General features: G+C 49.2%; 2 protein-coding genes across 6 annotated transcripts in view; one reads left to right on the forward strand and one right to left on the reverse strand.

Moving 5' to 3' along the window:
• BCAS4 (breast carcinoma amplified sequence 4) overlaps positions 1-8,157 on the forward strand; it is a 57,152-nt gene extending 48,995 nt beyond the window's left edge. The window contains exon 5 of the mRNA XM_070589456.1: positions 7,614-8,157. Coding sequence (XP_070445557.1) covers positions 7,614-7,733 — 120 coding nt within the window. The 3' untranslated portion in view covers positions 7,734-8,157. The remainder of the gene's footprint in view (positions 1-7,613) is intronic.
• Positions 8,158-16,693: 8,536 nt separating this feature from the next.
• The window catches only part of ADNP (activity dependent neuroprotector homeobox), a 35,037-nt gene continuing 24,105 nt past the window's right edge, over positions 16,694-27,625 (reverse strand). For 3 of the 5 annotated variants that reach the window (XM_070589454.1, XM_070589453.1, XM_008543453.2), the window contains 2 exons: positions 27,016-27,108; positions 16,694-22,212 (listed from right to left, as the gene is read on the reverse strand). In XM_070589454.1, the coding sequence (XP_070445555.1) occupies positions 19,102-22,212; positions 27,016-27,108 (3,204 nt within the window). In that variant the 3' untranslated portion in view covers positions 16,694-19,101. Of the gene's footprint in view, positions 22,213-22,894; positions 27,109-27,625 lie in introns of those variants that run through there. The other 2 variants (XM_008543452.2, XM_008543454.2) reach the window with 2 other exon arrangements.

Below are 27,625 nucleotides of genomic sequence, written 5' to 3' on the forward strand. Positions count from 1 at the left end.
TGGGACTTGCCCTCCCCTCTCCGAGCCCACTTTTTCCCCTACAAAGCCGGCCCCCATAGCACCTGCCTCGCCGTCTCTTGGGGGCGCTGGAGCAGAGCGTGGGTGCGGGGCAGCCCTGCCGGTCGGGGCGGTGGCACCAGGCCGGCAGTTCCCTCCCTGTGGGGCCCAGGGCCCAGGACTGGAAGCAAAGCCTTCTCCAGCCGGCTCCCCTTGGCCCCACTGAGTCCTGCCTGAGCACTGTGACGTGAGCCTGGAGCCACTGCCAGCTCCAATGCCCACAGGGCTCGGCGGGTCCTGCGGACGAGTGAGTCAGGCCGGGCGGGGACAGCGGTAAACGGGACAGCACATGCCCTGTCTGGAGGGGCCAGCTCACGGCTCCCCGAGGGAATGTGGGCCCAGGGCGGCCAGATCGCTCCATTGTTCAAGAGCAATAGGAACTCGATATTTGTTTGAAACATCCCAGTTCTCTCCTGTTGGCAGCTAACTCGTTTTTAAATTTGAGCCAAACCAGTCACGTCTGCGAGCCAGATGCGAACCAAAGGCCACCAGTTTGTCATTTCTGAGTAGGCTGGAAGGGGGGACTCCCGAGGGTCCCACGGTTGGAAAGCAGATGCTGATGGGACGTCCTGGGTCCTGGCTGTGAGGTCCTCTCTCAGCCCCACTCAGCCCTGGGCCGCCTGTGTCCTGGCTCGGTGCTGGGCCAGCAGATCCCGGAGCAGCGCGGGCCTGGGTTCCAGTTCAGCCTGCGATTCCCGGTTGGGCAATCTTGGGCCAGTGCCTGTCTGAGCCTCAGTTTCTTCTTCTGCAAAATGGGATTGAGGACACCTGCCTTTCCCAGCGGCTGTGAGGATGAAGGGACCGTGACCCCACAGGGCCATCATGGACGGGCACTCAGGAGCACTCAGGCTCAGTCACTGTGGTTGAAGTCCGAGAGACCAGGGCTTGGTCCGTGCGGACAGACAGCTGTTCTTCTGTCTGTTTGCTTTTTTCCCCCTAAATACACTTTTGAATTTTGGAATTACAGACAAGTTGCTGTGATAATACGGAGAGTGCTTGTATCCCCCTCACCCAGTGTCCCCTGCTGCTAACATCTCATTTTCCTGTGGGACGTTGTCCCAGCAAAGGGACCAGCATTGATACCTTGCTACTAACTAAACTCCACAGCTTATTCGGATTTCATTAGTTTTCCCCTAATGTCCTTTTCTGTCCCTGGGTCGCATCCAAGATAGCAACCATGTTAGATTCAGCCGTCGTGTCTCCTCAGCCGCCTCTGGCCCATGGCAGCTTCTCAGTCTCACCTTGTTTGGATGCCCTTGACGGTTCTGAGGAGCCTTGTTAGGTGTTTTGTCCACTGTCCCTCAGTCAGGGCTGGTCAGATGCTTTTCTCGTAGTCAGAGGGCGTGATGGCTTTGGGGAGGAAGGCCACAGAGCTGAAGTGCCCTTCTCGCCACCTCAGAGCCAGGGCACATGCTGTCGACAGGGGGCACCGCTGGTGACGTTCACCTGGACCACCTGGCCCAGGTCGCGTGTCCAGGTTTCTCCACGGGGCAGTTGCTGTCCCCACCACCACACTCTGCCTCGGAGGCAGCTCGCCGAGCGCAGTCCCCACTCAGGGGAGGGCAGTCCATCCAGCAACGATTGGGATCCTTCTGAGATCTGTGTCTTCTCCCATGTCTGCTTGCTTCTCCATCGAGCGGTTTCCACCATTTTTGGAGACCATTCCATTTCATTGTCTAAACAACTGGGTTTGAGTCCCCGCTCTATACCCATGTACCACCTGTGTGACCTTGGCAACTGGCTGTGAACTAGAGTGAGGATGGGGATAGCGGCAGCACAGTCAGTCAGGCCGTGTTCAGTGCACAACAGAAACCTGACTAAAGGGATTTAACCAAATAGAGTTTGTGTTTTTCCTCATGTGACAGGAAGTCCTGAGGTGGCCAGTTGAGCTAATGGGGCTTCTCAAGGAAGTCATTAGGGACCCAGGCTTCTCCTGGCTGCCGCTCTGCCATCCTTAGCATGTGGCTTTTGTCCTCATGGTCCCAAGGTGGCTGTAGTACCTCCAGCATCATTGCTGTGCTCCAGGCCCATTGTGAAGTTGATGGTATTATCTCCATCTACAGATGAAAGTGAGGCTCAAGAGGATGAGAAGGCCCTCCCTTGAAGGAATGTTTCGAAGGTTAGAGACAATGTATGTGACCTGGGGCACAATAGGCGTAGTTGTTGTTTTCCCAGTGGGCTGGAGGTGCCTGGTGACCTGGGGGCTGAGGGTGGGCCCCTCGGTACTTGAGCTCCCACACACGGTCAGTCCAGGGCCTCAGCCTCCTCGACCAGGCTCTGGGGCTGACCTTGTTGACCCTGAGAACCCAGTCCAGGAGTGGGACCGCTGTGTGGCCTGCCCATTTTGTGGGGGAGGATGCTGGGTGAGCCAGGACAGGCTGGGGCTGCAGTGATGGCCAGAGAGCAGCCGACCAAATCACAGTTGGGCCTGGGGACGGTCAGCAAGGCAAGCCTGGCCCTGAGTCCTGTGGCCATGTCTGGTGACATTACTCAGTGCCCCCTTGTACGGGGGACACAGGGAAGGGTTTGTTGTTGCTGTTCTATTTAGGAAACAGAGTTAATCCAGGGGCAAACTATGGCCGGCCACCTTCTTTGTACGTAAAGCTTTATTGGCACAGCCACTCCGTTAGTTTCTGTATCGCCTGTGGCTGCCTTTGTGCTACCAGGGCAGAGTCGAGTCCTTGTGACAGAGACCATGTGGCTCACAAAGCCTAAAATACTTACTGTCTGGCCCCTTGCAGAACAAGTTTGCTTCAGAAGAGAGACCCTGAGCTCAGGCTGGGCCCCGAGGTGTCACCTTGTCACATGCTGCGCCAGCCATTTGGGGTCTGTCAGAAAAGGAGCTGCTTGCTGGAGCAGGTGCCGGGGGCCGACTGGGAGGCATCTGCCCAGAGCAGCAGGTCACGGCAACAGTGAGGTGGCCAGGAGGGGCCTGGGGCCACAGGAGAATGCCCGCTGTTCCTCAGCTCAGCCACCAGGGGCCACGAGGGGCTGTGGGCCCAGAGCTTCCAGATCATCTGATTTTCCAAGAGAAGCTGGCAGTCTGGTTTTCATGAGAAACCTCCTGATTTTTTACGTGTTTGCAATTAGTTCCATTTAAAAAAAATCGTGAAGCAGACCCCAGCACGCATGCGTCCGGTATGTGGGCTGTGCGTTTAGGAGCTCGGGTGTCCTGGGTGGAAGTGAGGAAGATGTGGGCGCGTGGGTAGGCCTGGGAGAGCACACCAGGCCCTGCGCCCCAGAGGCTGCTCCTCCAGAGGATGGGCAGGCACACCCTGGGCTGTGGGGGACGAAGGGGGACGTGGGAGGGAGGGGCATGGCAGAGCCCTGGACCTGCGGTGTCAGGTTTCTGAGTCTCCCATCCTATCGCGGCTCGTGGAACATTCTGGCCTGCAGGCTGGGGGCAGGGGAGCGAGAGCCAGAGTTGGACCCTTCTTGCTTACCTGGCCGCCCCAAGAGGGGCACCCTGGTACCAGCTGCAGGGCAAGGGGTGGGAGGGGGAGCTCTCTGAGGCCCTTCTGAGGCTCTCAAGGGTTTGAGTTTGCTGCAGGAATCCAGGATGAGGCAGGGGCCCCAGGGGTGATGGGCATGGGCCCAGCTTGGTGCCGGCACATCCTGGCTCCTGCCAAGAGGGACGACCCCTCTCGTTGCAGGTCTCCCTGAGAATCCAAGAGAAAATGGGCACGAAGGGCTGGCTTTCTGGCATCCTGGTGTGCCTGAGATTGGGGCCTGGCCTCCGGGGTGTGGTCCTCCCCACCCGACAGCCTCTGGGGCGGCTCACACGCCAGCCCTCACCTGCTGATTCCAGCCACTGCTTTCCAAGCGCTCCTCCACCTTGGTGGGCTTATTATTTGTTTTAGGCAGAATTCTTGGTTGCAAGTGACAGCAACCCAGGTCACCGTGGCTTAAGCAAAGAGAATCCACGGCTCATGGACTGGAGAAGTCCCAGAGTCATGCTGACCTCAGGCAAAACTGGACTCAGGCGCTCAGATGATACCGTCAGGACTGTGTGGCTCCATCCCCAATTCCACCTTCTTGTGTTGGCTTCATTCCCAGCAGGCCCCCCAGTGTCGTGGCAGAAGTGGCCCTCAGGCGCGTGGCCTATCCTCACGGGAACCTGGGGGGTGAGGAGAGCATCTTTGTCCCAGTAGCAAGCGTCCCAAGGCTGTTTCTCATGGGCCCAGCTCGGGTCACCTGCTCAGCTGTGGAGCAGTCACCGCTCGGTGGGTCAGGCCGCCTTCAGCTGTGGGGGGTGGGGAGAGCAGCGTGAATGGGGAGCAGGCACAGTGATCCTGTGGGAAAACCAGGATGCCAGTACCAGAGTGGAAAGTGGAGGCTGGACAGGCCAAAACAGCACATGCCCACCCCAGGCCCACCTGCTCTCCAGGAGCAGCGTTTTGGGCTGAAGAGGCCACATTCGCAGCCCCCTGGCTCCTCACAGGCCGCCCTTCCTGGCCACTGACCCCTTCTCCACGTGCTCCGAGCTGTCATCAGGGGCTCCGTCCAGGGCCGAAATGGAGCTACACCCGCCTCTGCAGGCTTCCTTCCCATCTTCCAGGCTGGGGGCCCTTTTGAAAAGGGCGGGCAAGTTGGTTCGGAAAGGGTTGTTCTCGTGCCCCCCATGGGTTCCTAGCGAGCGAGCGCACACGCAGCAGCTCTAACAATCCACGGGGCCGCCTGGCGGGGCGCTGACGGAGGGCTCCCCTCTCCCCACGTCGCCCATTCGGGAAGACCTCCCTCTGCATCCCAGGCAAGACGCGCTGTTCCTTGCGCCAGTGCTCGCTGGAACCACAGCTGCGATTCTGTCCAGAGCTGCTAGGCTCTCTTACGACAACTCTTCACAGTCATATCGGTTTTCCTCCCTTTTTGGAGAGTGTCCCCTCGAGGGGAGGGGCAGAAGTGTCCCCGTTGGTAGAACCGTTTCAAAAAAAACAGGGTCGGGATGAGGCCCAGCAGCTCCAGGAGAGGCCGCGCGGCTGGGCTGGGACACTGGCTCTGGCCTGGCCTGGCCACTGACCCTCGGGGCCCCTAAGGGCTCGCGTGGGTCCCGAGGATCAGGAGAAGAAGGGACCTGTCTTCAGGATCACAAAATGCTCTTTGGCCCCCAAGCCACATGTCGGGATGAGGGAGTTGGTCTTTGAACTGTCATTATTCACTTGAATGTTGTGTTTTCTAGATGTTACAGTGGCCAATTCTCAGGAGGAACTGGGTAAAGATTCCAGAACGATGGGTTATCCACAGATCGCCTCCCTCAGGCTGTGAGATGTATCTTATGGCTCGTTTCCCAGTTGTGTTCTGGTCGTGGTGCTACCGGAGGAGTTGGGTCTGATCCGCAGGGGCGGGTGGCAGCCCGGGAAGGTGCAGGGGGAAGGGGGCAGGCAGGCTAGGCCCTGTGTCCAGTATCCCCCTAGCAGGCTGAGCCAACGGGGCTGACCGTGGGTGACCGGGCGGGGTGTCCTGTGTGCCCTTTTATGAGGCTGGCCTTTGGCCAAGGTGAGTTGCTCATCCTGGTATTCCAGATGTGGGGTGGTGACACAGGCAGGTACGTGGCCCCCAGACACCTGAGCGTGTCCTGCCTCATTTGAAATCCTCTGATGGTTTCCTTCTGCAGCAGAGACAGCTCGGTGTGGGGGCCAGTGCAAGAATGTGGGGCACAGATGCTGGAATCCATCCACTCCTGCCCTGAACCCAGCCCCTCCCCAACGGGGACACCGCACAGCCCCCTCCCCCGCCAGGATGCCGCAGCATGGCCCCCTCGCCCGCCGGGACACTACACAGCCTCCTCTCTTCCCTCTCCAGTCTGTCTATTCTGCTCCAACACATATCTACTTTTACACACACTCCCCCCCCTCCCTCTCTCCCTTCTTCGCTCTCTCTCTCTGTCTCTCGCCCTCGCTCTCACTCACTGGCTTCAATGGCCCCCTTTCTCCTGGGATGAAGTTCTTCGCACGGCCTCCCAGAGCTCGTGCGATCTGGCCCCGGCTTTGGGCTTTGTCCTTGCCCGCACTCACCTGCCCGACTCTAGACTGAGGTGCTTCAGTGCCCACCAGCCACACGCCCTGTGCACCTGCCGTTCTGCAGCCTGGAACCCCGCCCTCCTGCTGGTTGAGTCCCAGTGGGCTCGGCCTCCGCAGGCCTCGTGACCCCTCCAGCAGGAGTGGGGCCCCTTCAGTTCCACAGGCCTCTGGGCCTCCCCACCGTTGGCCTCGTCACGTGGCAGTGCTGTTCCTATTGGTCCCTTTGTCTCCCCTGCCAGACGGCGAGTCCTGTGATGGCTGGGACTGCCCTCTTGTTCGCAGCGGCCCCTCAGTGCACAGAACGGGGCCTGGCCAGGCACGGGGGCTCAGTGAGGTCAGGGGGTGAGTGGACGGGCGCTTGGAGGCTGTGGGACGTGGCTGAGCTTTTATTCCCCCACTTCATCCCACAATGGGAATGAAGGTCCCCACGTGGCCGTGGTGGGTAAGGACGCACGCGGCACAGGGCGGTGCTCGCGGAGGGGCTGGGCCTCAGGGGAGCTGATACCCACGGGCTTGAGCACCATCCTTGCCCTGCCGCCTGCGTCTCTGGTCCTAGGCTGGGTCAGAGCTGGGTCTCAGATGGGGCAGGGGGCGGTGGGAGGGCGCAGAGGCAGCCAGGAGATGGGACAGTCAAGGGAGCTGTGGGGGGAGGGGGAGGGAGTGGGAGGGACCCAGGTGGAGGCCTCCTCCCTCTGCTCCCCTGAGCCCCACATGCCTGTCCATCCCCTGCTGGGCCCCCAGGGGCAGCAGCCCCACAGCCTTGCAGACCTGCGTCCTCCCCTGGGACACGGTTACTGGGATCAGCCCTGGTTCTACATGAGAATCACCTGGAGCTTTCAAATACCCCGACGCGCAGACCACACCCCAGAGCGGTGACATCAGACTCAGGATGGGGGGGTGCGGAAGCATTTCCTAACTTTCTAGGAGGTTCCATGTGCAGCCACGTTGGAGGTAGTCCTCTGTAGAGTTGGTTTTCCTCGAGCTGTGCATATAACTCAGAGGGTCCCACCAGCTAGAGCTTGGGGAGGGTAGCTTGATGGAAAATGTCCCCGTTCCCAACCACCTCGCACCAAAAATCCACACCAGAAATAAGTGCTTCTTAAAATGGTTCGATATTTTGAAAAAGTAATGCATGCATATGGTACAAACTTCAGGCAGTGCAGATGGGCACACGGTGACAGAACAATCAGGCCAGCTCCTGGGATCCCCGCAGAGCTGTCTGCGTGCACACGCATGCGGCGTGAGGGCCCCCTGCCCTCGCATGTGGTACCTCGCCTGCTCGGTCCGCTGTCGGTACCTGGCTCCGCCTGTTCTCACGCCTGCAGGGTGCTGCACTGTGCACGTGGACCAGCACCGATGGCCTAACCCCTTTGTGGTGGGCTGGCTTTGGTCACCGCAGGCAGTGCTGCCAAAGAACCACGGAATCTTGGGTCACATGTGTGCCTCTCTGCAGAACAAATTCCTGCAGCTGGAATTCTTGGGTCACGGAGCAGGTGGATTCACATGGCTGACGGAGCACCTCGTTTTCTGTCATTCCAGAAGCCGTCTGCACCAGTGCCGGCGTTCGAGCTGCCTGCGTTGTACAGGACTGAGGACTATTTTCCGGTGGACGCTGGGGAGGCCGCGCTCCAGGCCCCCCGCTGCCCTCGGCGTCTGTGAGCTCTGCGGTCCCGCCCTGAGGGACGTCGGGACGTGAGACTGTGTACGGAGCAGCTGGGCTTTTTTCTTTCTTTGTTGTTGTTGATTTGTTTTCTGAACCTCCTCCCCTGCTTCACGTGAGACCACAGGGTTTGGAGAAGCAGCTGGAACCGCGTGTGGCCATGCCTCAGGCGGGAGCAGGAGAAGTCCCTGCCAGCATTGGGGCCGCCTGGCGCTCCAGGATGAGGCGCTCGGGTCGGACGCGCCGCAGCTGACGGACGGATGGCCAGGACCTCCTCTCTGTGAGGGGCTTTGCACGGAATCCTGGGGGCTTGCTAGGTGCCACCGGGCTGCGTAGCTCCAGGTCCGTCTGTGTTGGTTGGTCTGTCTACGAACCCCAGTGCCCACGGGCCTGTGAATCATCTCAATAAAGGTGTCGAGTTCACGTGTGGTCTGGGTGTACATGTCTTCTCGAAGCCTGATCCTTGAATCTGCTCATGGTAAAGCCCTCACCTCAGAGGAGGGGCGGCTCTGGCCTGTACATTCCCAGCAAGAACAGAGAGCGCGTGAGGATTCCGGGGTCTTCACGGGTGGGTTTGCCTTCGATTCTTCTTGTGCAGATGAGTTTCCTGCTATTGTCCTGAAATTCCTCATTTTGGTGATGGATGTTTCTCCTTTTTCTGCGATTCCTCAGAGAGCCAAGAAAACACACACACAACCGGGCTGCAGACCTGGGTTAGAATTTCAAGGAAATCTAACATCATGGATCAGGAGAGACCGCAGTAGAAGCAAGGAAAAAGTGGAATCTTGCCAATTTTAAGACAATTTTTGAATTAAAAGATGTAGGTAGACCCCTTGTTTCAAGAAGTGCCAGCATTTTTCCATGGAGATAAATTCTTAAACTTTTATAATGTCTTTTTTTTAATAAAATCTCATACATTATTTTAAATTATTGAAGTGTAACTTACATACAGAAAGGTATGTAAGTGTATTTTTATAAAATCTTATAATTTTAAATTATTGAAGTGTAACTTACATACAGAAAGGTGCACCTAAGTGTGCAATTCACTGAATTTCACAAACTGAACCCTAATCGTGAAATAAGCACCACTGGCACCCAGAATCCCCTCTGCTTCCTCCCAGTCAGTGCCTGACAACCCCCGCCCCCCGACCCCACACTCACACCGTCCTGACATGCAGCCACCAGTGTAGACAGGTTGTTGGCCTCTGCACCTCGTGTGCCTGGAGGCGAGTGGAGGGCACACACAGGACGTCCTCGTTTGTGCCTTGCTCCTCGGCTGGCGCTGCGCCTGGGGGGGCGTCCCTGTCGCTGTGCGCTGCAGATCATTCGTCCCCTGGGTGTGTCTACTGATTGGGACTGTTTTGAATGAAGGAAGCGTAGACACCCACTGCGCCCGTCTGCTCAGAGAGAGCACAGGTTCGATGGAAAGTTAATTTTTCAGACAAGCAGCGAGGACAGCAATTTCCGGAAGGCCGAGTACACGCTGAATGTGGGAGACGCGCAGGCTGCTTTCTCCTTCCAAGGCCTGGACCGGGGGCCAGGGAGAGGAGAGAGGGAATGTCATGTGATCAAGCCGCAGCAACTTAAGTGTTCTCAAATAGAGACCCCGAGGATGGTGCCGAGCGTTTATAGGCTCTGAAGTCAGCCCGCCTGGGTGGCACCGTCGCCTCCTGCACGTTTCAGTGGTGTGAGCGTGGGCTCGTTGCTTACCCTCTCTGAGCCCAGCCTCCTCCTCAGCAAGATGCAGAGAGTAATGGCACCTGCCTGTTGGGTTGTGAGGATGAAACGAGATGACCTGTGTGAGCGCTTGGCTCAGGGCCTGGCAACGGGCACGTGGTAATGGGTGGCTGTGTACGGTGACTGGGCTGGGGGGGTGGCGGAAAGGCTGAGCCCCTTTCTGCTGCATTTCTCAGATGACCAGTGGCATCCAAGAGCCTGAGCAGCGAGCGACTTAGGGGCTGCCCTTAAATGTCAGAGTCAGAACAAGTCACACAAGAGTGAGAGCTGCCAAGAGGCCAACTGGCTTTCTCTGGGGTTTGCTGTCCTTGGGTTCTTTTAGGGACCCCCCCCCCCATCCCCACCCCGAGTCAGTGAGGAGGGGTGAGGTTCATGGGGAAGGTGATGAATGAAGTGGAAGGGGCCATTCCAAGTGTCCTGGGAGTTGCAGAGCCAAACGATGAGGTTTTAGGGACACTTGGAGACACCTGGGGGAGGGAAGGCCGGGACCCAGAGCCTGCCAGGGATTCCGGCGCCAGTCCGTGTGTGAGTGACCTGATAGGCGTCCCCTTTAACAAGGGTCTGACGCCGCCCCTGTGAGGGATGAAGGCCTGACTGTGGACCTGAGTGGGCCCCACAGCCCGATGCAGGGGTCACTTTGCAGCCTAGGAAAGGGTGAACTTTTTCTTTCTTTTGTGGCTGTTGTTGGACAGGGACCCAGGAGAAAGGCCACTGCCAATTTTGCTAGAGTAAGGCTCTCTGTCAACCTGCTCCCAATGTCCCTAGTGCACGTGAACTTCGTGTCTGTTGAAGCGAAAGTTTTCGAGACCGTGGCCCACGGGTGGGCAGAAATGTGTGGTTTGCCCGGCACTGTTTTAAAATGTTTTCATGTTGAGACAACTGGGTAACCATCTGGAAAAAATAAAGGGAGCTGCAGACCTCGCTCCGTACGCCAGGAACAGTTCCAAAATTCCACACGGATTAAGGAGGAGTTAAACGTATAAAATGAATTTATAGAAGGAGGCAGAAACATTGGAGAATCATACAAAATGCAGAAAGCCGTAAAAGATAGATACATCTAACGATATATAAACAAGTAAATCCTCTGCATGGCAAAAACAAACAGAAAACCTCAACCAAAAAAAAAAAAAAATCAAGACAAAACAACAAAATCTTAAGCAAATTAAAAAGACAAATGACCAAAAAGACAAGTGACAAACTGGGAAAATACAGTCACAGCTCCTATTACAAAGGGATAACCTCCCCAATGTATAAACGGCTCCTACAAATAAGGAAGAGAAAAGCATAGAAAAATGGGCAAAGGATATGAACAGGCATTTCACAGAAAAGAAAATGCAAAAGACGCCTGAAACATATGAAAAGGGGCTCAGCCTGCCTAGACCAGTAAGTATGAGAGAATATTGAAATTACTCAGTTTTCACTCATCAGGCTAGCAAAAATGAAAATCTTGGAGGACGCCGTTGGTGAAATTTGGGAGGCACACGCCTTCTCCTCGGTTGATGGTGGGACACCATTCTCACCGAGGTCCGTGGGCAGGCCCTGTTAGAAGCAGACACGTATCTACCCTTGGACCCAGTAATGCCACCCCTAGGAATCTAGCCTCCCCATGTACACAGACGAGAGAAATAATAAATGCAAGAGGGTATGCAGCACTCACTGAAACGCAGAAGGTTGGAAAGAACCTAAGTGTCCATCAGTATGGCTTTATTGGTTCAGTTGTAAAATGTCCATATGATGGAATTCTATGAAGTTTCAAAAATGGATTAGGAGTTCTTTATGAACTGGTATAAAAATATCACCAAGCTATGAAAGCCAAAGGGCAGAAAAATATATGATATGCCACCATCTGTGTGAAAAAGAAAGGCATTAAAATTCTCTGGAAAGATAAGTAAAAATTTGAGAATAGTGACTATCTGGAGTGAGAAGTGGACTTTTCCCACTTTTTACTTTTTTCATACTTTCTGATATTTTGGTGTTTACCTATTCAAAAAATAAATTCAATTAAAATCAGTTGTCAGTAATTAAAAATTAGAAGAGTCCATGCAAAGAACTGCATTTCCAGTTTCTTTTCAAAAACTGGAATAGCTGGCCATTCTGGGCTCACATTCGTGGGAGGCCACAATGAGCTAAAGCTGAGTTGCTTTAGAGGGGGCCGTGCTCTCCAGGTTTCTCTTGTATCCAAATTATTTCACTAATTTATTTTGCCTGCCTGGCCCCAGGGGCATTTGTATTTGAGACCATTGGAACCGGAGGCCCTTAGACTCTGGAGAATCTACTCGAAGGATATGGGGCATGTGAAGAAATGCAGCCGGTGGAGGATGCAGCTGCGTGGTTATTGAAGTTCAAGCAGCCAGCACACTGGCGACTATCTCTGTGCCTCAACTCCAAATTCCCTGGGGACATGGGTTGGGGTCTCACTATAGAATATGTGTTTTCCATGGCTTTCCTTTTGAGGGTGACTGATACCAAGTCAAAGACATCATAAGAAAACTACAGACCAATATCTCTCATGAATGTAGATGCAAAAGGCCTCAACAAAATATTAGCAGACTGAATCCATCAACATAAAAAAAGGATTACATGGGGCCGGCCTGATGGCACAGCAGTTAAGTGCACACATTCTACTTCGGTGGCCTGGGGTTCGCCGGTTCAGATCTGGGTGCGGACATGGCACCGCTCATCAAGCCATGCTGTGGTGGGCATCCCACATATAAAGTAGAGGAAGATGGGCACGGATGTTAGCTCAGGGCCAGTCTTCCTCAGCAAAAAGAGGAGGATTGGCAACAGTTAGCTCAGGGCTAATCTTCCTCAAAAAAAAAGAATTACAGACCATGAACAAGTGAGATTTCTCCTAGGAATGCAAGGTTGGTTCAACATCTGAAAATCAATGTAACACACTATTAATAAAGGACAAAAACCACACAACTGTCTCAGTAGATGCAGAAAAAAGCATGTGACAAAATCCAACATCCATTCATGATCAAAGCTCTCCTTGGGGTAGAAAAGGGAATTCTCAGAGAGGAGGGTTAGAGGCCAGGCGGACACTGCAAAGGAGTCTACTTACAGGGATTAACGGCTCTTGAGATGGTCCAGGCAGCTGGAGACATCAAGGCATTTTCCTCCCCACCTTAAAGCAAAATCCCACTTTGTCTTATGGTCAAGAGCACAACCATCCCTGGGTTTGGAAGAATTCGAAGCAATTCTGACTCTGGGCAGCTGTCACAGAATTTCCTTAGTAAGTCCTGTGGGTTCGCTGTGGATTCAAAAGCAGCATCATCCTTCTCATAATCCTCAGCTGGACGCATTTCCGGCTTGCAAGCAGCTGGGTCTAAGGCCCGCCTCTGCCTTCTTTGCTGGCACTTCTGGCGAGGGTGCTTCGGTGGCTACACATGGTGCTGAGTTTGAGGAAGGAGTTAAGACAGGACTGCAGCAGACAAATGTGTTTGGTCAGGATACATGTGTCCCCTGAAGAACGAAACCGGCCAAGCCTGACTGCTGGAGGTCAGCCCCTGCAACCGGAAGGGCTTTCTCCTTGGGTCTTCCAGGGAGCTGCTCCGTTATAACTGTAACATTCAGCATTTCCTCAGCACTGCTCTTGCGGGGGAGCCAGGCCCGAGCCACAGGAGAGGGAGGAGACCTGGAGGAGCCCCCCCAAAGAACAAGGTTTGTGCTTTTCTTCTGCTGGCATATCCAAGAGCTGAGTGTGGCTGCAGTGGCAACTCCACCCAGGGAATAAGGGTCAGCCGTTTAGGCCCATGGTCTAATTGTCTCTGGTGAACCGAGGAGAGACAGGGCATCAGCTTGCACGTGTGAAATTGTTTTCTATAAACAGGCTGCATCTCTGAGTGTAGAGATGGGGGTTCTTAGGCTGTCCAGCAGGTGTTTGTTGAATGGGGTGGGGATGGAACAAATGGTCTTACACAGGAAACCACTGGGGGCAAACAGATCAATCAGCGTAAGGCTCACGCTGTAGCCCATATTCACTTGTGTGTCTTTAAAACAGTGGCTCTCAGTCTTGGCCGCACATTGGAATCATCTGGGCACCCCCAGACCATTGCATCAGCATCGCTGGGTTTTAAAGCTCCCCATGTGATTTTCACACGCAGCTGGGGCTGGGGAATCAGTGCTTTCAAAGAACAGCAGGCAAGAGATTTTCAAGGAGGATTTGCTGCCTCTTCTCAGTCGTAGCAACTGCACGCTTCTTGTTTTACAAGCTGCAAGAGGCTTCATTCGGAGTGCTGTGGCCTCAACATGCGCCTCCCACCTCCCTGAGTGTGCTGTGCAGTTGGGTTTGAGTTGGTTTCTGGTTTGGGTTGAACTGATTCCGCCCCAGGGCCAGAGATGGGTGCTGACTGATCTCAGGCAATTGAGGCAATCCTAGCTCACAGGGACTCACAGAGGTAGCTCTGGCCTGAGCCCACCGGCCACAGACACTGGTTCTGGAATGGTCCAACTGGGTCTGAGTCCAGGACTCTTGCTCAGTAGTGAGGGAGGGCAACCCTCTGGCAGGGAAGTGAGTGGGGAGCACCCTGTGAAGTCAGACAGTCCGTGCGCATCACTGACTACCTGACTCTCCTTACCCGGCTCAGACTCCCTTTTTATGAAATAGGACTCTCACTGGAAGGTCACAGGAACTCCAGCTCAGACTGCGCCTCAGAAAGGGGCCACACAGGTAACCAGCTGGGGTGTCCCCAACTCCTGATTTTCCTTTTTAATAGACAGAATAAGTTTCAGGCTCACAGCCCTCAGCAAGCAATAATAGGTGGCAGAAATTTCGTATAATGTTTTATGGATGCTTTCAGTAACGGCAAATTAGGCTGGTGGTTCTTTTTCAGAGACATAGTTTTTCTTTTTAAAAAGGGGAGTTGAGACATACTAAGTACACAAAGCAGTCGTTAGGCAGATGTGGCAAAAATGAAGATGGCAGCAAGGTGCAGGAGTGTAGTTTGAGAAATGCTGTGCTAGGGAGAGTGTGATGTGTTAGTTTAGCGACTGGCTCACGTGTCTGCATTCCTCGCAGGGAGCCTGTCCTGCGAGGCTAGTCTTCAGCCAGGATCGAGGCTGCCCGCGCAGTGCGGTTGGGAATTCCAGTGGTTGTGGACTCAGATATCCTGGGTCCGAGCTGGCATGTCCTCTCTGCCAGCTGGGCTCTTGGCACAAGTTAGTTTCTCTGAACTTTCAAGTCCTGAAACCTGAAACCTGGAGCTAATACTCCCTTTACTGGACTTTTTTTTTTTTGTGGGGGGTGGGGAGGGTGTTGGGGGACTGGGGCAGAACTGTTTCGAGGACTCAAATTATCCTGGAATCTAGTGCCCTTCAACTCGTCCCAGCAACACTCCCATGATGTTCAGAAAGTACCTGTGGAGTAACAATGTGCTCAGGATGTGCGCTGAGCTCCGGGCGCTTTTAGGAAGTGTCACACTCCTAGGATAGAGGTAGTCACACCCCTGGCCTGGAGGTCCCCTCCTTGGAGGACCGGACTCTGTGCCTGAGCCTTTCGCTCTTCCCAGGAAAGCCCATGTAGCTGTGCTGGAGATGCAGTCACAGGCAAGTCAGGCAGCCGTCTCCAAGGCAGAGTCTATTTCCCAGACTCCCAGATGGCTGCTGCACGTAACAGCTGTCACATCCTGCTCCCGTCTAGATGGCAGCGGGCACGGCGCTTACATCGAGTACGCTGGAAAAGCCCATCTCTTTCTAGCTGCTTGCTTTACCAGTTTCCAAAAGGTGAACAATTTGCTTATTAGGACATCCATTTCGCTTCACTTGGTAGTAAGACATAAGAAAGGTACAGCAAGATTTTTATTACAAGAGCCAGTTTAGGTTAAACGGTCTCACACCCAAGTCCTGATGGTGTGTGTGTGGCGGGGGTTGGTTTGTTTCACAGACGCTCTAACACTGTACGCTGCAACACACACCTGCAACAACTGTACATAGTACGAAGACCCACCCCTTCACCCACCCACAGAGCACGTCCCGGAAATGACTATGCACCTTCCTCCCCTGCCTTTTAGTTGAAGCACTTTAAAATCTTAAGGATTTTCAGGGTGTGCAGCTTTCACCTCACATGCTGATTTCTTAACACAATCCCCACCTAAGTTGCAATCCCACTAGATTCAAAGTATAGTGCACGTTGCAGTTAATTATTTAAAGTGGAGTTAAGTTGATGGGAAGTAATAGGAAGCAAAGAATTAGCAAATAACCCTCCTTTGGTGTCAGTTTGGATCCCTTTTCAAGCTAACCTTCCAGTAGCAGTCGGTAGAAGTTTTTATTTTCTAACTTGACTCACTGTCAAGTTTCTCTCAGCTGAGTATTTCTAGCCCACCTCGCGGCGGCCAAGTGCTCTGTTGGAATGCCGCTCGGGAGCGGCAGGAGCAGCTTCTTCCCATTTCAGTCTTTGGGGATTTAGAAGTTTGAGAAGTTCCTACATGACACTTTGGCAAAACATCCTTGCAATTATCGTCAACCCAATGAGCAACAGGGTGGGTTAGAAGTTGAGAGTCACAATGGGTAGAAATTGCCTGAAGGAGGGGCAGAAGGCTGACCTGATGCTCAGTGAAATCCATATAGTCAATGTTCTACTCAATTTTGTTGGTGAATAGTAGTAAATATTCCATCACTCAAGCTAAGCGGCTGTCAAGCTTTATTGGCATAGAATCACCAAGAGATGGTTTCTGGGGTCCCATCTTGAGGGTCTGGTGCTGGCAGCCTGCAGTTGAGGTAGGGGAACCACCCCTCTATATGGCAGTACTCATGTGGCAAAAGAAGTTTAATAGCTTCTAGTGACGTGTTTCAGAGGGGGCACTCCCCAATCTTTGACAGATCCCTTTCAAATGTGGCATTTATTGTGCTCTCTTCTCAAAGAGTGCGCATCTTTACACATGGGCAGGCATTTGGACCAGACACAAATATAGGGCGGTACAAGGGACAGATCCTTTTCTGCTCGGATCTTGGAGGGTCCAAGAGCTGTCTGATACAGACCTGTACTGCTCAATGACAGGGAGACAAAGACGGGACGAGAAAATGCTTCCATGTGCTGGAAAGGGAAACAAACTACAGTGCTAGTCAGTCGGACTCTGGAACTCACGGCCACAAGAAAATTTGAAGGGTAAAAAGAAAATCTACAGAATTGTCTAGTCTACAGTTACATTCTTTAATTAGAAGGTGGCAAACTGCCACAGCTTTTATTTCCAGATTATTCCAAAAGTAAACAGTCGCAACAACATTCTTTTAAAATGGCTTTTATTGAGACACTTTCAGGGCTTCTGCAACATTCCTAGTTGGGGATCTTCTTTCTTTCCAATCTTAGGTGGCTACACTCTTTTCTAAACGCCAACAAGGCCCACCCTCACTACCTCAGCAAGGAAGCGCACTCATCTCTCTGCTCAAACGTCCAACCAGGTTACGTCCCCCACTCTGCTATCTTGCACAAGTCTTGCTGGTACGCCACACAGGACTCATGAGCCCAGGCTAGGTTCTTCCCACCTGTTAACTAGGCAGAGTAACTTCAAAACAAACGTGGGATGCCTTAACTTCACCTGGTACTACTATTGCTAAGTAAGAGAAGAAACCTTCGCAATGCCAGTGTTTCTGATTTGGTAATCCATAGCATCTTGATTTGGGGACATCCATCCTAAATATTAGCTGGTGTCCAAAGAATTTATACTCTACCTGTATAACAGATTTAAAACAGCTCCATGCCAGCCTCAAAAGGTTCTGGTCTAGTCTTGTCCTTTCTCCTGTATTGTTTTTGAGAAGCATGACTTAACATTTTAGGGGGAGGTTGGTCAATTCTCTACCCCCAGGTAACAAAAGCACTGACAAATCTTTCGGAAAGAGTCTTAGAAATTATGGAAACCAGCCACTTCAGAACTCTTTAGGCCAGGGTCCCCGAGAGGTGACTGACCAGCCTCTGCACGGACTGGGAGCATCCCTTCCTTGTTATAATTGCTGAAAACATTGGCCTAATTCTGCCTCCTTGTACCTTTCTGTTCTTTAGTTTGAGTTGCTCTTGGGAATCTATGCATAGTAAATATTCCAGCTCTTTCCATCTTCACAGCCCTCTGAATGTGTGATCTCCGAAGCCTTTTTCTCAACAGCAAGGTGGTCAAGACAGTTGTAACAAAAGCAGAGAGTAGTTGCCTGTTTAGTACAATTGTTCCCATTCTAAGGTAAAAACTAACATTTACTTCATTTAGAAGAACACCAGGGCATTAAAATTCTGCTTGCATATTAATACCAATTTACGTTTACATCCTTTTATCACTGAAGACGTTTACATATATAAGCAGGCTCTGCTCCTTAACAAAAGGGGAACCAGAAAAAGACTCAAGGATGTTTACTTCAGCAGTTAAAAAGGAAAAAGACAAAACCAAACCAAACCAAAAGAATCTGTAACAGGTGCCCCAAGAGAGGGCATTCTTTATGCAGTGGCAGGTTTTGGTCTTCCACAGTTTCCTCAGTGGCTGTGGCTTCTATCTCTGATGAAAGAGCCATGGCATCAACTGGCACAAGACATAATGACACACAGGACTGTAACGTGTAAGAAAGCAAATATTTACATTAAGCACAATACAGCAATTTATTTAGATGTTTAAAATGAATACAAAGGGAAAAAAAGATCACAAAATTATACATACTACAACAGTGTGTCATATATTAGATGGTATAAATGAATACACCAGGGTGGTGTTTAACTAAAGATAAAACTAAATATCCAAAAGGCAGCATTCATTGGTTTGCTGCTTCAACACAACACACTTTCATACAGATCTAAAAGGTGTCAAAATTAGTAGCTGCAAAGTCAATTGTTGCCTGTGATTTTAGCTTAAAAGATTCCAGAAAACAGATCTGAAATACCAGTTTTTGTTTTTGTCAGCTGTAATGTCAAGGATATTCAGAACAAGAAAAATTCTATAATACAAGAGAGTCCAGATATATATCTTACGTGGCTGGCCTCTGTTGCAAGATTGTACAAGGTTATGTGCAAAAACTAAGTCTGTCCAAAAGTCCATACTAGCGCAGGTTCAAGCTTTTGCTAGGTAAACTAGATATAGCGTTTATTACACAGCAAGGGCAACACTAAAAAAAGAAACAAATCTATGATGGGTACACAATAACAATATCATAAGCATCACTTGAATAGGTCTAAAAGACTGTACAAATATACATTTCAACTATTCAGAATGAATACATGAAAAAAAATGGATTTTCCCCAAAGTCTACTATACACATTGGACTGGTAGCTTGTATGTTGGCCCTACACTACCATGTGAATCAGGATAACGCTTCTCAAGGACATCCAACCAAACACTTTACAGAGGGAAAGAAATGTTGAGAAGGCAGATAAAATAAACCTCTGCTTTTCCCCATGTGCGTTCGTGAGCCACCAGCTTATTGATTTTTCACATTTAGTTACTGTGTCTGTCACAAGCAAGTCCTGAATCAAGATCGGCCAATCATGTGTCACAGACTTAGAAATAACCACTGGGACTGCAGTGGCCACATGTTCCCACAGCCTGATGACCCAGCACTCAAAAGGCAGTACCAGTTAGAATACAGCTTCGCAGTCATAGTGAAGAGAGCACAGAGTGCCAGGTTGCAGCATGTCACCGATGGCAGAGAACCAGGCACTTACGCCTGTTGGCTGCTCAGTTTAACTCCGGTTAAGCTGCCATGCATCGGCTCAGCTACTCCATCAGTCATGTTGTCAAACTGCTCCCCATCTTCACTGTCAATTGTGCTATTCTGCCACTCTATCTGTGGGTTGGATAAGCGCTCATCATTTTCAGATGCATTCTTCCACTGTGACTGGTCCTTGGACCAAAACCCTTCAACTTTTCCATAGGAACTATTCTTCCATTTCAACTGCTCTCTGTCACCTTGCATGGTAGCCTTTTTTTTGGCAGCTGGCTTACTGCTCCTAGCATCTTCACTCTGGGAAGACTCATCAGACCAGGTTCCTGGTTTCATTTCACATGTGTTGTCCTCAAAGTCTGACGCTTGTTGGGAACCAGGGCCACTCTCAGAGGGAGAAGCCCCATCTTTCCACTCAACAACATCGTCTTGGTCAACCTCACTATCAGAAGCATCATGCATTAGTTTGGTTGGTTCCTCAGTCAAATGAACAGTTGCATACTTTGAACCATCTTCCTCTTTTTGGTCTAGCTTCTCCTCAGATTCTAAAGCATCCTCAGAAATTACCTTCGGTATGTGTTCCTCTCGGTTATCATTGGGGATTTTAGGCTCAACTTCGAAAACAGGGTCAAAAGGGCTACCACTTCCATTGGATTCTTCTTCCAAGTGTTCAAAACTGTCTGAGGAACTGTCATCTTCCTTCCCAAGGGTGAGCTTTTTGTCAGCAGTTTTACTAGCATTGACTCTAGAATCTTTCTCATCGTGATTTTCAAATAGCCACTCAGCATCGAAATCCATCTCATGCTTAACTTTGTTTAACTCTTTCATGTTGAAGCCCAGTAACACACCAGGCTTGTACTTTTCACAGTCTCGGACACACTTCTTCCTCTTGTTACTAAAATGGGAAGCGATGTCACTTTTCCATAACCATAAACTGGCCGCCAGCTTCTCAATTTCTCTTCTGGTGGGATAGGGCTGTTTGTTGAAATACTTTGTTAGGAAGCTTTTCCTGGCTTCATAGGAATCATCTTCATGACCCTTGGGGTCTAAAGCTAAAACAACAGGCTCCTCAGGCTTCTCTTCAAAAAAGCTGGGTGAATCACTATCATCATCTAACTTTCGCTTTTTCAGCAAGGGAAATTCCATTTGCTCATAAGTGCGCTTCACAGGTGCCAGGCCCGGTGACTGATTAAGCCGAGAGGGTGCATTTGTCTTATCCTGGCCATTCTGGGTCTTTCCAACACCCCTGCAGTGAACTAGATGTAGAGTGATAGTCGAGGCGGTCATGTTGCTGGTATACACACCAAGGCAATGGATACATTTGTAGGTGAGCTTTTTCTCCACTGGGTGAACCGTCTGAATCACTTGGTGCCGCTCTCGTAAGTGATGTGCAAGTGCATCAGATATGGGTCCTTTTAGGATTGAAAAGCAAAGAGGGCAAAGGGTTTTCCCAACATCTTTTTTATAGGGCACTGCAGCCTGAGGTGAACTTTTAACAGGGATATCTGCCTTTTCCTGAACTTTTGGCTGTGGCTTTGGAGGGACTGGAGGGTTATTTTGAGCATGGTAAGCAACAGATTCAGCTGGGGCATCCCTCAGGTTATATGTGGTTACAAGGAGATGGATGTTAGTGTGACTACCCTGCTGCAATGTCAAATCAAAACTCAAAGTAGAATCTGTTTTAGGTCCCATCTCTTCATCAATGTGAACCATCCGCATGTGTGCCGCCATCTTTTCCACATCATTGAAAGTTGACCGACAATATGGACAAGACAGACCATGAATTAACATATGGTTGAGCAGGGTATCTGTGGGCAAATAGCGATTACAGTAGAGGCATTTGCTAGTAAAATTGTGTATTTTCATAATGTAGTTGGCTACTGCTGGGACTTTCTCAGCTTTATGTTCTTTTTCGAAGTGCACACTATAGACATTTTCAGGAAAAAGCTCATTACAGATTGTACATATTTTCCACTTCTGAGTTGAGGAAGTATTGGCTGGGGGAGGGCCCGTGGCAGCCGCAGTAGGTTTGGAACTGGACTGACCTAATACTCTGGATGCCTGTGACTGGGAGAGGGAGGGAGACTTCAACTGGCCTGATGAAAGAGAAGAGGCATTAGAAGACTGCAGGGAGTACCTTGCTGGCGCCTGGGACCTCTGCTCTGACCCAAGCCCGTAAGATCTTCCGTTTCCACTTGGAAGTAACTGCTTCACAGACTGAGACTGCTGAGGGATGGAAACTGGTGCATTGCCACTGAGACCCAGTCTCATTGACTGACCAACGCCATAGCCCTGGCCTACAGATTTGACTCCATAGTTGTTCTGCTGTAGGTGAACACTGGACATCATGTTGACTCCTGTAGAATTTAAGTTAGGCTTTGGTATTGAGAGTCGATTCACCATCTGCTGTGATGGCAAAGACCGGACGTTTCCAGAAGCAAGGGAACCAATTCTTGATTGGAGTCCCATGCCCTTCTTCTCTTGAGGTTTGGGAGCAATTAACATCAAGGGTTTGGATCGGGGAACCACCACGTTTGTGTGCCCAATCATGGCAGTGACCTGATAACCTATGCGTTCGTGGTCTTCGATGACATGTTGTACCAAAGCTTCGTAGGACTTTGGCATGAAAAGGCATCGCTTGCAGTGAATACTACTCTCTTCCCGGGCATTTGAGCCTAAGGGGACTGCACCGTTGAGTGATTTTTCACCTGCCTTTGCTATGTAAGGTGCTGCCACGTGCTGAAAATGTTCCCTGTAGATGTGCTTTCTAACTATTTCATAAAGAGGGTCTCGGTAAGTGCACTTCTTACAGTAATAAACAGCTTGCTCTACACTGTCAGCCTGCTTAGGTTTAAGGCCATCATTTTTGCTTTTCTCTTTGAAAGTGCTGAGGCTGCTACTTGGTGCGCTGGCGTTTGGAGCATGAAATATTTTAATGTGTGTTTCCAAAGTCTTTTTATCTGCATTGAAGGTACAGTAGGGGCAATTAAGGAGAATCCTATTTTCAAAGTCTTCACTATGGACATTCCGGAAATGACTTTTGTAGGCAGAGAAGAATTTTGAAGAAAATGGACAAGCACTGCAGCAAAAAGGTTTTGTCCGATAGTCCTAAAGAAAAGACAAAAACTGGAATCAGAACGCCACTTCACACAGGCAGGAAAGCTTCCAGGGTTTTTCTCTAGATATTCTCCATTTTTACTAAACATAACGTTCTTTTTAGAACTGAAACTCTGTAATGCATTGATTTGAGTATAATTTTTTTGTTTTGCAAAATAAATTTATGAAATATAAACTCAAACGAGAAAGTTGCTTTAAACTAAATATTTTTATTTGGGTCCCACAGTATAAATAAAAAACTGAATTGTAAGTTTTCCCTCAATATTTAGAAAAGACTGGAGTCACATTTGCTGATGAGTTTTAGACAAACCGAAGACAAACGGGTTCAGGATAAACACTTCACAGTTAGAAATGACAAGAATAAACTACAGCACGTATTGCTTAACGACAGGGATATGTTCTGAGAAACGTGTTGTTAGGCGATTTTGTCATCATGCGAGCATCACTGAGTGCACGTACACGAACCTAGATGGTATAGCCTACTACACACCCAGGCTCTAGGGCATAGCCACCCGTTGCTCCTAGGCTATAAACCTGTATAGCAGGTTACTTTACTGAATACTGTAGGTAACTGTAACACAATGGTAAGTATTTGTGTCTCTAAACATAGAGAAGGTACAGTAAAAATACAGTATAAAAGATAACAAATGGTACGCCTGTATATGGCACTTACCATGAACGGAGCTGGCAGGACAAGAAGTTGCTCTGTGTGAGTCAGTGAGTGAGTAGGAAGGCCTAGGACATTACTCTACACTACTATAAACTTTATAAACATTGCACACTTAGGCTACCCTAAATTTCTTAAAAGTATTTTTCTTTCTTCAATAAATTAACCGTAGCTTTCTATAACTTTTTTACTTAATCATCTTTTAATTTTTTAAAAACTTGACTCTTTTGTAATAACACTTAGCTTACAACACAAACACACTGTACAGCTGCATAAAAATATTTTTCTTCATACCATTATTCTCTACGGTTTTTTCTATTTTTAAAGTTTTTTACTTTTTGAACTTTTTCATTAAAAACTAAGACACACACACACATTAGCCAAGGCCTACACAGGGCCATGAACATCACCGTCTTCCACCTCCACATCTTGTCCCACTGGAAGGTCTTTGGAGGCAAATAACACACATGCAGCCGTCATCTCCTATGACAACAATGCCTTCTTCTGGAATGCCTCCTGAAGGACCTGCCTGAGGCTCTTCTCGAGGAGGTGTCACTCTTTTCAGAAATACTTCCTTGGTGGTTTGCTTGGTTTCTGTCTTTTTTTCATCACAGATGAGCTTGTAAGCAAATAATGCACCATGAACATTCCACTCTATTAATGAAAAGCTTTTGGTGTTGGGGTCCATGTTTTCAAACTTTTTATGGAGCTAGGTAAGGTCTGCAAAAGCTTCTGCTGAACTCTTCACTGCGAATTTTCCTGCGGGTTCTTTTTCTTCTCGTGAAGTTTCCTTTTCTCTCGCCTCTTCTTCAGCTACGCGTTCCTGTCCCAGTTGCAGTAACTCCTCATCAGTCAGTTCCTCAGGAACCACCTCCAGGAGCCCCTCAGCGTCGTCCTCACCCACACCCAGGGTAAGTTGTTTGCCATCTCAACCACAGCCTTGTTGATTTTTGCAACCTCCTCATCCTTGGCAAATTCTTTGAAGTCATGGATGAACCTCCTGAATGTCTTCTTCCAGATGCCATTTATACACTTCTTGGTGACATCACCCCAAGCCCAAGCAAGGTCCTTGATGCAGCCATGGATGTCGTAGTCCTTCCAGAGCTGCATCAGTGTCTTCTTCACTTGCAGCAATAGCCTGGGCAAAGGTCCTCCTCGGGTAGCAGGCCTTAAAAGCTGCTGTAACTCCTTGATCCACTGGGTGGATCAAAGAGGTGGTGTTTGGAGGGAGAAACACTGCTTTGATATTGGGATGAAGATCACCAACAAAATGAGGATGTCCAGGATCATTATCAACGATAAGCAAAATCTTAAAAGGTATGTTATTCTCTGAAAGTACTTCTCCATTTCGCTGGCATAGCAATTCAGGAGGGCATCTTGGAAGAGGAGCTGGGTCATCCATGACTTCTTACTGCTCCTGTAGTACACTGGCAGTGTGTGCTTACTGATATGTTTGAAGGCCCTGGGGTTTGCACTGTGCCAGATCACAAAGGGTTTCAATTTGTAGCCTGCAACACTGCCCCCAAGCAAGACTGTTGTCCTGTCCTCAAAAGCCTGGAAACCTGGCGTTGACCTGGCCCCTTACGGACGGAAGTCCTCTCAGGCATCCGCTTCCAAAATAGGGCGGTTTCATCCATATTGAATATTTGCTCTGGCAAGTGATTTTCCTCCACAATCAGCTTATCTAGAGTTTCCAAAAATTCTCCAGCTGCCTTCACATCAGCACCCGCAGACTCACCCTCACTTTCACATTACGTAATGAGTAACGATTCCTGAACCGTTTAAACCACCCAGAGCTGGCAGTAAATTCAACATCATAGTCTGGTCCAGCCTTTTCTTTCAACATTGCAAACAAAGTTTTTGCTTGGGCTACGATCATCATGGTGCTGAGACGGATACACTTCTGTGTCTGGTCTTGAATCCAGGTCATTAGAAGTTTCTCCATGTCTGATATGGGCCCTTCTTGAATTTTTGTTAGTCTTGTTGCCTTCAATGATGCAGATCCTTTAACAGCTTCTGTCACTTTGCTCTTGTTCTTCAAGATCGTAGCTATGGTGGAATGGGACATGCCTGACTGGCGAGCAATAACCATCACTGACTTTCCACCTTCATAGTCCTTAATCACTTTTAATTTTGTTTCCAGGTCAATCACTTGATGTGGCCTCTTATTGGCAACATTAGCAGTGGGTTTTGTACGCTTAGGCACCATGATGAACAAAGCAACACGAGATTAAATCAAACACAAGAGAAAATGATGTAATCGAGATGTGGTAACATGAGATGTATGAGGCTGCTGCTGGCATAAGACGGCATACTGTTTCACAGCAAACTTTTTTTATGAGTATAAAGACTACATTCTAAAATAACGATAAAAGGTACAGTACAGTAAATACATAAACCAGTACCACAGTCATTCATTATCAAGTTTCAGGTACTGTACAGAACTGTGTGCGTTATACTTTCATAGAACTGGCAGTGCCGTAGGTTGTTTATACCAGGGTCACGACGAACACGTGAGTAATGCGTAGTGCTACGATGTCACTGACTGACAGGAATTCTTTAGCTCCATTATAATCTATGGAACCCCACACCCTTGTATATGCAGTCCGTCGCTGACCAAAATATCGTTACATGGCACATGACTGTACATGAAATTGCTTTCACCCCATGAATGAGGAAGTTGCTAAAGGCTTCAGATTTACTATGTAGTAAAATTCAGGGCCCAGACTGTCATGGTGCAATGGGGCAATAACATATAAAGATACACCTTTTATCGTTTCTATCATGGAAAAATTTTCATAGAAAAAAGGTACATCTTCAAAAATCTCAAACATTTTTTTCCGTCTGACCGAAGTACGGTGTAGTATTCAGATTTCATTCCTGATCAAAAAACTACTGATTTTGAAAAGTCAGCTTTCTTCTACAAGCCATGCTATTGCTTCTCAAGCAAGAGCAGCTTCAAAAAAAGGAATGAAGTGACAGCTGCTCTGATTCAAATGAAGTTAAAGTTTCCCACAGACTGTAAGGCGTGCTTGGTGTTAAAAAGGCAATCAAGCACTGCAGAACACACTGGCACAGAGCAACTTCCAGAATTATGCTCACTAACACCTGCACAAGTAGCTCCTCGAACAAGACAGGTGAAACCCAAGTTTGGCAAGAGATTATCCTTTCTCTCTAGAAACTTACTGTTTCAGATACCGGTTTGAACCAAAATGAAATACTCTGCTTTTCCCTAAAGTGCAACCCTTCTTTAGTGCTAGAATATTGGGCTTTGGGATTCGTAAAACTGAATTAACTAAATGATATGCCCCACTGGAAAGCTTTCCTATTGACTGCTGGTTAATACCTTTTCCTTGAGCATTACTAAGAAAGAACCAGACAGCTACACTACAAATTTCTGAGGCAGAGTTAAAAAGCACTAATCCCCTGCCAAGTATGTTCTGACAGAAAAACAGGTCAACAATCCAGCAATCACTACTGAAAGAGGTAACGGTCAAGTTTAAACTACCAATCACTTCTCCCCATGGAAAAGGAAACACCACCTCTATCTGCATCTTTGTCATAGATAGTTGTTGGCATTGCTGGCACCTTGAACTATCTAATATTGCTTTTAATTCCAATTTGTAAAAATTTAAGTTACACCTCTATCACTGACATCCTATAGAACCATCTATCCCATCTTACTCAACCTCTATGGCGGGGGGAACGGGGGGCAGGCGCACTAACATCAACATACAGGAATAAGAAAACTTAAATGGCAGGAAGAGTCCGATCCTCCCCTCTCCAGAACAGAAAAATGATGGATAATCTAGATGAACAGAATGTGAACATTTTAGACACAGAAGAGCCAAAGTACTTCTCGGAGCGAACGGTGGTATATAGTGGGCTTTAGAACTTTTAAGTAACAAAATTTCCTATTCTTCTTACACTTGAAGCTTTAGTCCAATGACAAAGATGACAAAAAGTTCTTCACTAATTTTCCCTACCACTTAGGAAAATATGAAATAATTTCGACACTTTCCACATTAGGCTGTTGCCTACAAACAATGCGTTACTATGAAGGGTCTCGGGCTGACCACGGAGTGTACCAGGGATGCTGCTATCGGGAGGTCTCTTGGGCCACTTACCTGGTTTTTTGTAAGTGAAGGGTCCCACAGTCCTACATCCTCCCATGTAGTGTTTTTCAAATAAAAGTCATTAGGTTCAAACTGTTTAAAATCCTAGAAAACAGTGAAAGAAGTTTACAAAAACACAGCGGTATCAACTCTAGCCCAATCTTACATATAAATTTTCTCTCTTAACTAGGGCTGGGGAGATACACAGGAAAAACCACCCCACCAGGAACTAAACTAGGAGCAACGAAGCTCTTAAGAAATACAAAAAGGCACATGGAAGCTGCAGTGAACATTTTCTATCAACCAAACATTCCCTTTGTGGTCAGCCAGGTTTCCAAGGAAACTGCTGAAAGTTCTAATTAAGTAAAAAAGTTCAGCCACGTATTAATACCAAAGCACCCTTCCAGTGTCGTAACTCATCAGTTGTAGTATTAGAATGAGCGTAAGACAGCAATGTTTGCTTACAGCACTACAGATGTGATATTCTGGTTCTGTGCGAAAAAAAAAAAAGAAAAGGGAGCGGGGACTGGGAAGAAAACTCTGAAAGAGAAGAGAGAAAGCTATTTAAAGAAAGTAAGCAGTATTATGTTAAATTTATACTCTTATGGAAAAATCTAACGGC

This window comes from Equus przewalskii, chromosome 21, assembly GCF_037783145.1.
Source record: "Equus przewalskii isolate Varuska chromosome 21, EquPr2, whole genome shotgun sequence".
In the NCBI taxonomy this organism is placed as follows: domain Eukaryota; kingdom Metazoa; phylum Chordata; class Mammalia; order Perissodactyla; family Equidae; genus Equus; species Equus przewalskii.